We start from the raw sequence: 13518 nt of genomic DNA on the forward strand, positions 1-13518 counted from the left end.
GTAGATAACATTCCACTTTTTTGGCATCTTCTCTTGTTTCCATATTCTGTGTATGATCTCATACACAGAATTAACCTCAATTAGCTGATAGTTTAACTCTTAAACTTTCATTTTGTATGCGTAGAATTAACGCATCCTCATTATGTTCTGACTAATTTTACAGCAAAAAGAGGTCTCTGGGATAAACAAATAGAATAACTGTTAAACTAATTAGTGGATCGATCTAAAATTTTGAGGGTTTGTTAAGGACCACAATACGAGGCGCACTAACAAATATCTAGGTTGATTTTTACAATAGTTACAAAGAAATAACGTGTTTGCATTATTTTGTAGTTTTGGAGGCAACAAATTCATTTTGCAACTTTTAGCAATCGCCATATGAAAGATTTTTTTATGTTTTAAAATATAAAGTTTTGTAATTTTACCTCAAATATTAAGCTTTTTGAATGGTAAGAAGAAAAAAATAAAAAATGGCATTTTTTACACTAAATTGTTAATAATTAAAAAAAGAAGCCTCAATCTCTGCAGAAAATGTATAGGTTTTCTTTGGAAAAAAAAAATGGAAAATGTTATTTCTCCGAGCTATTTATCTAAGATCGACGTTTAACTTTCAACCAACTACTTGCTATTCATACGATTTTGGAATATTAAATATACGGTATAATTTTTTGTAAGAATTACCTAAAAACCGATGAAAAATAATAACACATTCATTAAACGCCCTGTAGACATTGGCTATTCTTATTCTATTAATATTAATTTACGATTTTTCCCTGCTTAGTATATCCTTGCTCCCATTTATAAACAGTCTTTTAATCAAGTTACATCTGTGAGACATTCGCTGACTACAGCTTCCTTTATGGATCCAATAACATTAATGAAATTAGTATTTTTTGTACCATTATAAAATAAAAAAATATAAAATTAAGAAGATGAAAAATATCAACAATCTATATATCCGAAACAATCCGAGAGCAATCTATACATCCGAAAAATATTTGCAGAGTAACTACCGCAAGTGCTAAAGGGTATTGAAAATGTTTAACGTTTTATAAAGTTATGCCGGAAGAAAGGTTTCCCCATCCTTTCGGGAATTTATTTCCCTTAGGAATCAGTTTTGAATATTAAGGTTACCCCAACTTTTTTTATAAAGTTATCCGGTATGGATGAGCCATCGTAACTTTCAAAAGGAAAGAGAAGTTTCAAATTTAACGTGCAGAACTTAGCACAAAAATGATAGGTTACTAGAAAACGGCTGCCTTTTAAACGATATTATATATAAGGATAAGAGGTATCGAATAAAATAATTTTAACTTTAATATACAGTATAAAGCAAAAGAATCAGATAATAAAACAAGTTTTATTAACAGTGTAATAATTATTATGTAGTAAATTTACATTTGTTAAAAAGTACATCTTTAATAAACCATTTTATATTCGGTAAAACAGCACCTTATCAGCCAAAACGCGGAAAAATAAATTAAAAACATTACTTACGTTAGCTAATTGATCAAATCGCCCAAATAATTCGTTCAACAACCGCACCAACTCCTGTGCCGTACACTGCGACGCTAGCACCGTAAAACCAACGATATCCGCGAACAATATGCTGAAACAAGAACATGAATTATTATTTTAAAACACTATTTCCTAAATACGAAAAAAAAAAATTAATATTTATCATACAAATATTTAAAATATTTTAACAATGTTTTTCATATGATGTGATAAAAGTGGGCTAGTTTTTTTCTATCACCGTCGATTATATTATACACGCGTGGTTAAAACGTTTTATAATTACCAGCATAATGAATGCCAGTACAATAAAATCTAAGTGCTTGTTTTTTATATAAAATTATTTAAATATGTATATAAATCGTTTTATATATCATGTAAAATGTAACCATCAGTTTTTTAAAATATGTAAAACAATATGAAAATTTACGAACGACAGGTTCGAAATCAGGAACTGTCTTTCTGTTTTAGCTGAGTTTGGTATTATATGAACCTGGTACCTCGAAAAATCGCATCAAAAAACATAAAAATGTTAAGGTACTGAGGTGCCATAAAAGTGCATACTCAAAATAAATCATTCTTCAACTTCTATTTACTCCAATTTTTACCATTTTATTACGAATACTTAAAATCAGAAACAGCAAATTCTGCTTTGAGTGCAATAAAATAAAAACTAAATAAAAATGTGATACTTACTAATTTCCTTTAATGAAAAATGAATGGGTTTCAAGAAAAAAACTGTTATAATCAGTTGACAGGAGAGTAAAGGAACGTCGTGAAAATCGCAAGTCAACTAATAATAAACTCAATTCTCCTTCTAATTAAACATAGGATATTGAAACTAAAACGGATTTGAAACGAAATTGGCGAAGTCGATTTCATAAATTTTTATATTTAAGAAAAAATGTTACCGATGGTTAAATAATTATATAGAAGTTGGTAACCAATTACCCTAAAGCAGTTAATTTTCGAAGGGATATTCATTATCTCGGATTAAATTGTAGAATAGCAATAAAGTAAGCCGAATGTAAAGATATGAATTACAGTAATACCTCGAGTTACGCTAACCCAGAGTTACGCGATTTTCTAGTCGATTCAAGATAAAGATTGCAAATAAAAATTCTCGAAGCTGTGAAAAGTTCACAATCTTTAAATTCAACCATGGTAAATGTCATCGTATACGTCACGGTATTATCGTCGAGATGGACACAATATTAAAATTATGGCGTGATAATTAAGTAACTGTGAAAATTTGTCCTATTGATTAGAACACAGTGTGCTCCCAAGCTAAGCTGATTTTTGAGAGATTCAAAGAGGATGCTGGGGAGATCACTTAACCATATATGTTCTGGAAACAAAAAATCGGAAAAAACTTTTATATCATGTAAAGAGAAAACCGTTCCAGCTTTTAAAGCAGCCAAAGATCGATTGACAGTAATGTATGGCGCGAATGCGGCTGGTGATTGTAGGTTAAAATCTTTTTTAGTTTATCGCTCAGAAAATCCAAGAGTATTAAAAATAAAAAGACCAGTTTCATTCATAATTCTATTTAAATGATGATAATCATCGACAACCCATTAGGTAATCCTCCTGCAACATTAACTAGTTTTGATCCACATGAAAAAGTTAAATTTTTGCCACCTAATATAACAAGCTTACTTCAACCTATCAATCAAGGAGTCATTAAATCATTCAAAGAAATTCAACACTGTTAAAGACTTTTGAAAACAATTTAAATTGATACAGTGAAAATCATTGGGCAATCTTAGAATGAAATTTCACAAAAAAACGTGAAGTGGCGTCTGGAAAAAAACGGGTGTGGCAGTCCAGTGGGACTGCCGGTAGAAGTTATACTTCTATACACGCGTTCGCCGTTAAAAATTTATATAGGAGTCAATCTGCAGCAGAAAGAGAAAAAGAATTAGTTACATAGTTATATGGTGCATCATTTGCTGTATATAAACATTTGACCTGTAATAGGAGTATAGTAAATGAAGGATTGTATCAATATTTTAATGAAAATATACTTTTTTATTTTTATATATGTATAAAAGGAGTTGAATGCAAAAAAAAATTCACACATACTCTGCAGTAAAATTCATTGTTTATTTTGTTATTAATATAAAAATTACAATACAATAAATACACTGCAACATAATTCAATATAATAATACAATATAAATTAAAATGTAATATTTATAAGTATTTAAAACTGCCAATATACATAACTTACTTTACGACGATAAAAATAAAAAACCAACAACTCGGTTTTTTTTTTTTTAAATCTCGTAAATTTTCATTTTATTTTAAAATTTATGTTTTTTGCGAATATTACATATATTTAATAAGATTAACGTCAGGTTTTTAAATTTTTCAAAAATAAAAAAGGAAATTCATAACTGGGATTCGAACTCACAACCACCGGCGTATGAACCAAACACGTAAAGGATTTGCCAATTAGACATGACACTAATGGATTTCAAAATTGACAGTTTTCGGTAAAACTGTGATTATTTTGAAATACAAAAGCCTAAAATAATTATAAACGTTTAATTTTAAATAATACAAAACATATCACATAAATTATAATACATATTAATACTTATTATATTATATATAATATTATATATATATATATATATATATATATACAATATTATATATTAAATATATATACAAAGGAACATTATCTTCTGTCTCTCTCTTACTCATTATCTTACATATGTAATGGTTTCACAGATTCACTCTCATGCAAATTTCCAACACCGACCGTGCGTATAGAAGTATAACTTCAAAAACTGAATTGAATTTAGAAGTGGATAGTGGTGACATTCAAGAACTGTTTGATTCCAAAAAGAAGGAGCTGATAATTGATGAACTCATAGAAATGCATGAGGAAGAGCAAGATATTCCAGAGCATGAGTGTTTACATTCAATTTAAAGAGAGGATCAAACGACGGTTGGAAACTTGACCGATGACCTCAGTTTAATTCAAAAGGGATTACAAATTTTAGAAAATATAGACTACAACGAAGAGCATTTCTTCTACAAAACAAGGAATAACAAAAATTATTAGCCTTCTATGGAAAATTCTTCGGTGGAAAAAATTTTATTACTACTCAAATTGCTTTGTTAGATTTTATGAAGCCTTCTACATCAAAATAATTTCGAATGGTGATTTTATGTTCTAAGATTTTAATAAACAGTTTTTGTGTAAATTGCTATTTTTTTTTTTGGCTTCCGGCCCCAACTAAAAATAATTTGTATACATATACGAAAGTATACCCCGACTTACGCGGTTATCGCTCGGTCCCACCTATCGCGTAAGTGCGGGGTATTATTGTATACAAGTTCGGGATGTTAATTTAAAATACCAAATTATCTTAGTAACACAACTATAAAAGCCTTTTAGCCTTATTTTCTAGTAGATACGAAAAAACGCTGCCACAGAAAAGACGTACTTGCATCAGGATTACATGAATGTGTACAAGTTTTTTTAATTCCTGTGTTTGTCGGCCTGTTATAAATAAACCACTTAATGATTGTTTAAACGTTTCGGCTATTTGTCATTTTCAATAAGCAGTTTAATTATTTAAAATTATGTAATACAAAATAACATTTTATGTTTACACTATTTGGTGGTTTTACATGGATTGCAGAAAAGGTTTCTGACTCGGAAATACATATGGCCGGTACTTCAAAATACGAGTGGTTCGGGGTCGTATCTTAAATATCTGCCAATGGTGCATTAAAAAAAACAACTCAATTTATTAAATTATGATACATATTGGAAAGATCTTTGATATCAGTCTTATTATTTATAGATGTTTATCTGTTTTTATGTGAATCATCTCCAATTTACATCTTTTGTTGTAGTTTTGTTCTTTCTCCAAAATCAATTTTTTAGACAATACTTGGCTTTAATTTGTTGGTTTGTACAATATGCTTGTGTGCACAACCCTTCTATGTATATATTGGTGTGTTTGCCCAATATATGTTAAATTGCAGTCGTTAAATTTATTTTATTAACAACATCCAACTGATGATCTTTATTAACATCGGGTTTAAATTTTGAAAAATATTTTCCGGATGTTTTTGACAATTTATGTCCAACATTGATACCATATTTTGCCAACATTTTCGACATTTGTTCCGAGAATCCATTAATGTATGGTAAGGAGATACGTGTTTGTTTGATTTAGTGACATTACTATTATTAGTGCTAGGTATGACTTGGGTTTGTATTGAATTAGTATCGGAACTAGATTGATTTCTGACAATGCAACTTTTCTAATCTAATCTTTTTTTGATTAGATGGTTGTAAAAATTTTTTCTTTAAGATATATTTAACTATTTTTCAGATTTTCGGAATGGTATTGTGGGCTAGATAGCTTAATTGCTCTCTCAGTAAGACTGAATACAACACTTATTTTATGCGTTATAGGTGCGTGGTATTAAAATTTAGATATCTTCCGGACCAAACATCTTTTGTAAACCAGTTAGTTGTTATTAGTCGGTTATTGTTGTTATACTCTATACTTTACTTATTGCACCTTTTTTGATGTTCCAAAATTGACATTCTTAGTAAAATTCAGCTTGTTCGTATAATTTTTAGAAGTCAAACCTCTAACGACTGGACTAGAAGTTAAAACTAGAAACTAAAAAAAATTCCTTTGACAACCATATCTTTGTTACCGTAAAGCAGGACGTGCACTGAATCGACTGAGCTCGATTCGACTCGACACGACTGTAGTATTGTCAGAGAACTTCGTAGTTCTCTGGTATTGTTCTACAGACATTTAAATAGACTAAATAGACATCCATGCAGTGCTTCGACTCGGCTAAGATATGATCGGTTGCCAGTAAAATTGCCGATAGCCGACAGTCTGCATGAAGAGTTTGAGTGTGGAATTTAGTATTAAGTTTTCTTCAGTGGTGTGGCTAATCTCTCAATTATGTTTGATAAATTGTTAATTGAAACTGTGCGTGAATCTATAGTAAAATTCATTAACCGATGCAGGAAGATGTAAACATTACCACGTGTAGGCCTGCAACAGGGCCGCATTTGGGATTATCTTTTTGTTTAGTCAGAATATATATTATCTTATAAAATACGAAATTTATATTTTAATTTTGCAAAAGAACCTGATTGTTTTAGTCGATATCCGATAATAGGAACCATTTATACACGGCGAAAAACCCAAGAATTTATTTTTTTTTGTCAACAATTTTATGTACAGAGTGCCTGCAAAAAATATAAGTTTTATTTCTAATTTTTACTATACTTAGTTGTTTGTACAATTCTAAAAAGTTTCATAATAATAATAACAAAAAATACTCATTACTCAATTATGTTGAAATTATATATATATATATATATATATATATATATATATATATATATATATATATATATATATATATATATATATATATATATATATATATATAATAATATATAATTATATAATTATTAATATGTCGTGACTCGTCACTGTTAAATTATCTCAATCTGAAAATTTTGGGGAATACATATGTAGGTACTATAAATATGTCATCAGAACAAAACGTAAAGTCTATAAGCTCTCATCTTTTGAAGATATTCTCTTCGCCACATCACAATGTCGTCTCTATCTAGTAAAAGAGCGTTTCTTCCCCTACGTTTGTATTGAAAATTAAGTTTTTCAATATTCGGTAAAATGGGGTTTTCGAAAAATTTGGCAAATCAGGGTCATAGTTCACCTTCTTTAAAACCTTATCAACGGTGGTATTTCGTTGCTCATAAAAAAATTATGAACCAGTCTTTTCATTTTGGCATTTTTGTCAAAATCATCAATTTTGTCAAACTTCTTTTTCCGGGTCAGATATACTTTTGGTCCAGCGAATTGATGATTCGTTTTGTATTCCTTTATCACCGTAAACACACTTCTATCACAAACTCCAACTTTATTAGCCACTTTTTTCACAATATCTTCAACCACTAACCCAGGATTTTCTTGTCTTTCACATTTAAAAAGATTTCTTTAACTTCAACGCTAAGAGAGCTTCTTTTACTTCGTTTTCGAGGAGGACTCCATGTATTTTCAACCAATTCATCAGCAGAATCAGTGGATGACATTTTTGGTTTCAATATCAGTTATTGAAATACGTGGTTATTGTTACAGTAATCACAATCACGTATAGATAGGGTCGTTATACAAATAAAAATATATACTTAAATAGTTTTAAATCGCACAACAAATAATTGCTAATTCAACATTAACAGCATAAAAATAATTGATTGTCCTTTGACCATCAAGATGACTAAAAATATACCCACAAATCGATTCAAATTACAAAATTTCAATACCGAAATATAATACCTACTTAAATCGTGTCCGAACCTGTATGAGTTCCGACGACGTCGGCATTAACGAAATAAAGATGGACATTTGTAACAGATGTAATAAAACTGTTACTTGCATGTATGCATAAAATATTCATTAATTTTATGAATCGGATTATTTTTTTGCTTACTATGTATTCAGTAATAAAAATAATTTATATACTATGCAATAAACACTAATAGTTGAGAAAATAAAAAAATTAATAAAGTGTCATAATTATACTGTTACTTATCGGAACGAGTAGACTCATTTGGAACATCTTTAACAATCATCTGTTAAATTTATCTTTGTTTATACGCCCTGCATCGCTTAATGAAAGTAGGTATAGAAACAAAGGGTAACATTCTCCGTATGTTTCCCTTTTTAGATTTATTTCATGAATTCAGAATCTTAGTTTTCTTTTTTATATTTCATTACATGCCAAAGCTACAATGACATCTTCTTCAGAATCTGATGAAGAATCCATTGTTAAGGACGTTCCTGATTCTGCACTACTCGACTGCTGTGAAACTACTGAGCTAATGCGCGGTTAATCGAGTGTGTCGAACCGGGAAGAACGGTGTGGAGTCGAGCCTTGTCGATTCAGTGCGCGTCCTGCTTTAGTCCCAGAGTATTTTACAACAGACCGTTTTAAAGTACATAAAACAAGCTTTTCCATTCATTGGGTAATGCATATACCTGTACAAGATATTCCTGTAAAAATGTACAAGAAATGAAGTTAAAACGAGAAATTAGATGAAAGTTATTAAAAATCGTTAAATGTAGAAAATTTTGAAAAACCGTATCTCACTTAAAATTAGTCCTAGAACCTTCTACAGTAGATCATCTTAAAGGTAATTATCTTTTACTTCTATTCAATAACCACTGCATGTACCTAAAACTGTGTCGAAATAAGTTATAGAACAATGTTTGCAAAAAAATAGGGAAAATGGCTTAAAGTGGCTCCCACGGTGGGAGTGGCGAACTTTGAATAATCGTGTCTTGGATACTGCGAATCTGAAAGACTTTTACTAAACGGTGTTTTGAAGAGGAAGGATAGAAGTTTTATTCTGTAAAGCAATGCCTATACATATACCTCTGTAGAAAAAAGTTATGGGGCAAAAAAGAGTTTTTTGGTTCGTTTTTTGAATATATTTTTGTCAAAACAAAAATTATTTTCGACTTTAAAAGGAGACGTTTCTATAGGACATTAAGAACTTTTGTGTATATATAATATATATATATATATATATATATATATATATATATATATATATATATATATATATATATATTTATATATATATATATATATATATATATATATATATATATATATATATATATATATATATATAAACATATTAAAATAAATTCAAATAAAATAAAAATAAAGAAATATTTCTTACTTATATTAACTTAAACTTATGTAACTTTTGACATAGTCACTTGTTGCATATTCACACATATATATTAACATATAAAATAAATTTAAATATAAAATAGAATATAGGAAATATTTCTTGCACTTATGCAACTTGCATTACTTTTGACCTAGTCTCGTGTTGCATATACACAGATTTGTATTAACTGTTCAACTGTAATCAAATAGTTCAATACAGTTATATAATTGAAGGGATTCATATAATCCTTTTTTTATTTGCAGCTCCAAGTGTATGAACCTTGGACTGTTGGAAATTATAATTCATCTTCACCTGTGGCTAATTAACCAGCCGCAACGTTGACGATTTTTATATGAGTTTTTGGTTTGACTTCACTTGTTTGTTTGTTTTTTCTTAGCCGATCAATGGGGGAAATTTGGTGTTATTAACCACCTTTCCTTTCATTTATTGGTTCCTTACAAGCAGGTTGTCACCCAAACTGATCTTATCATTTAAATAAACCGCTCTATTATTAGGGTTGGTATTTCACCTTGCTGTTCTGTCATAATTAATGACCTCAAGGTTCTACTGTCTTTTGCGTTGGTGGCGTGGTTGTCTTAATAAAACACCATTTTACCGGCAGCATTCAAGAAGCCAGGAGTGGTAATTTCATTATACATTAAATTATTCAATTTCTATATTAATTAATATAATAATGCTACCTAAAGTTAAAATCAAATCATAACTATTGCTGTATTGTTGGAAGTGCATCTATGATTTTCTTAGTTCTTCATTCTCTTTTTCAATGTTTTTTACTTATACATTTTTTATATAAAAAACAAAACCACATGTTCTTTTTGCTGTGCTTAGTTTGAACAAATTGTTAACTTATTTAGTTCAATTTATTGTTTATACATCGTAATCGTATAATGTCCATTTACTTAAGTGTCTTTACAACTTTAATATCACTGACTGCTACATATCTTTTTAAGGTAACACATGTAACAACTTTTCCATGCTTGTGTGGTTTTTTCATATTGTTCTTTTTAGATGAACTGATGATGCTTTCTGATTAAGAAAGCGAAACGTCTTCAATAAATAGATGAAGTAGCCATCAACTTTGTCTTTTTTCTCCACCTTTTGACCGAAAAAACCCACCACTCTTCTGAGTGATCCTTAATTTATATATATATATATATATATATATATATATATATATATATATATATATATATATATATATATATACCGATTGCTGATACTATAAATCAATATATATATATATATATATATATATGTGTGTTATAAGAAAAGTGCATAGAATTCACCTAAATGCACCATATTGCATAACGACTAATTCATCCCTTTCTCTTTAAATTGTAACACTCCATGGTTTTTTCATACTTGGGAGTCCATTGGCCATATGAAACAACAAAACCCCTTTAACGTTGTAGTTCCTTTATAAAGTACATACTCGTAATCAATAGCTATAGTGGACAAGAGTCAACTCAAATTCATAAAATTCTTGTTCTATTCTATATTCATTGTAACTATGTCAAGTTATTTATTCCTTTTTACTACATCATATCGACTTCTAAAGATCCACCGGTCTTCATAATTTTTAATAGAAATCATTTCTCTTATATTCGAGACTAAAAGAAACGAATTATAGAAAAAATTAGGAACCAAAACATATAGGTAGACAAACCGGTTTTGTTTTCTAAACTAATAACTAAACGTAGCAAAACATTGAAAATTTCATCACGGTTCATACCTTCCCAAAACCTCGTATTCAGAAAAATGCTACAATTTATACCAAATCACTGATCTGTAGTCACCGAGACATCAAATTCGCATATCATACACTCCATTACTTCTAAATTCTGCAAAAAATCAAACAAAAAAAAACGGCAATACCTCGTAGTGAAATATTCAGGAATAGCAAACACACACCAACGTTTTGATCCGCGGTAATTCTCCTATTTATTTAAGACGTGTTCTGTTTTCATAATCAACTTGGCTACGAATTGAGTTTCTTTGAACTTGGTTTGGTTGAGAACTGAAAGAACCGAGAACGTACTCAGAAGTGCGTAAGGTTAGGAGAAAGGTTGTTTGTGATGTTTTTCTTTAAGGCTTATAAGAAATTCAAATATATGTCAATATTTCACATCATTAGCATAACGTCTTGTTCAGTTTGAGATGAGAGATTAAAATTTGATTTACGGCGTATAGAGATCCCAAAGAATCGGATATAATTTGAATAAAAACAAAACAACAGGCTAAAAAGACTCATCTATAATGAATGTAAAGATAAATAAACCGTAAGTTTTGAATATATATACACTTGAGTGCAAAACAATCGACTCAAAAGCGATATTTGAGATTACATCTTCTGTTTTAATGTAAAAAGTATAAAAATAACAAGATGTAATGTGCAAACAGTAACTTTATTATTGAACTTACAAAAACCGCTATTTCATTATTTGGAAGATGCATTATAAAAACAATATGCTATACGAATAGAGTTTCTCAAATATTCATCATTGGAACTATCCCAAGAAAGACATAATGAACAGAGAAATCATCAATTACGAAATGAATTTTTTTATTTTTCAATATCTGATATTACCACCCCTATTACTAATTACACTTTCCAGTCGATTTCGCATGGATCGGATGACTTTTCTAATAAATTCTTGAGGCATTGCTTCTCATTCATCATTAAGCGCAGCCCTCAATTCCATTATGCTCCTTGGTGCATGATTTCTGTTTCGGACCCTTCGTTTAAGCTCATCCCAAACATATTCTATTGGATTTATGTCCGGGCTCAACGCAGGCCAATTTATTGTAGGTATACCGATCTCAGTCAGATAGGTAGTGGTGACTCGTGCGGTATGACATCGTGCATTATCATGCAATAAAATAAAGCATCACCAATAAATCCCACGTATGGAATCACATTTCCTCCAAAATATCTCTGATGTAACGATCCGCCGTTAAACCTCCACCACGTCCTCCACCAGGCACGAAAACCAACTCGGTTTTCCCATCCATGGAAATGCCTGCCCAAAATATACAAGAACCGCCTCGATATGACACAATTTCTGGTATACAACATTGAGCAAATCGTTCTCCTGGCCTTCTATAGACTCAACCCCTCTTTTCGTTGCCATGTAGGCAGATCCTCCTTTCGTCGGAGAATAATACCTGACTCCATTGATAGTCGTCCCAATCCAGATGTTCGCGAGCAAATTCTAGTCGCCATAGCTGCCCTTTTTGGTGTCAGGTTGGCTGCTTTAAGTCTCCTTCTGACTGTCCAAACGCTAGTAACCACACCTCGGACTTTTCTAAGCTCTTCTTTGAAATTAGCACCGGTCAAATGTCGATTTCTCAGAGATTTAGATACAAGAAATCGATCATCTCTCTCCGTTGTTGTTCGTTTACGACCTCCTCCTTGTCGGCGAACATAATCACCAGTATCTTGGTACCGACGATATACTCGGGACACAGCAGATTGGCTTAAATTTAGTCGATTTGCCACGGCCCTCTAGCTCAGGTCTTCTCTCAATAATGCTACTGTTTGAGCTGCTTTGACAGATGTGGTATCCATCCGTTATGCAGTTGCGAACTTAATTGACTCAGGTTTTAGTGCATCGCTATGGAAATTGATGCTTACGATGTTAACCGAACGCGTTAAGTCGGTGCGTGTCGATTTCAATGAGTCAAATTCTGACCCCCTCTCTACGTATTGCATTATTTATTTGTAATACGTCACCCGATTTTCCAAAAACCAAAACTTTTTTCAAACTCAATAATGAGGATAATAATTGTACAATAAATATTATTAAATTTACACCTTTTAGATTGAAACAGGAGATGTACTTTCGCAAAATAATTTTTAGTCGATTTTTTTGCACTCAAGTGTATATATATATATATATATATATATATATATATATATATATATATATATATATATATATATATATAACTTGTATAACACTACGGAATCGTGTTAAATTTCAAACAGCATGTATAATGTATATTACCTATTACATATTACTCATCATAAATACAAATTGCCTATCTGAGTCATCTATTAGTTTTTCCTGACAACATAACCGTAATATCTATTGAAAAAGCATGTAAAGAGGAGACAATGATAACTTAAAAATATTTATAAAAATATAAATACTTTGCCTCTAAACTGCAACCTAAATGATGCAAAGATTGTTTAAGAATCTTCTTCTTCTAGT

The 13518-nt window shown here is 30.3% G+C and overlaps 1 protein-coding gene across 5 annotated transcripts in view; it reads right to left on the reverse strand.

Moving 5' to 3' along the window:
- The window catches only part of rut (adenylate cyclase rutabaga), a 933824-nt gene that overhangs the window by 295179 nt on the left and 625127 nt on the right, over positions 1–13518 (reverse strand). For all 5 annotated transcript variants that reach the window (XM_072523105.1, XM_072523104.1, XM_072523101.1 and 2 more), the window contains one exon: positions 1498–1609. In XM_072523105.1, coding sequence (XP_072379206.1) covers positions 1498–1609 — 112 coding nt within the window. The remainder of the gene's footprint in view (positions 1–1497; positions 1610–13518) is intronic.

Source organism: Diabrotica undecimpunctata, chromosome 2 (assembly GCF_040954645.1).
Source record: "Diabrotica undecimpunctata isolate CICGRU chromosome 2, icDiaUnde3, whole genome shotgun sequence".
NCBI classification, from domain to species: Eukaryota; Metazoa; Arthropoda; class Insecta; order Coleoptera; family Chrysomelidae; genus Diabrotica; species Diabrotica undecimpunctata.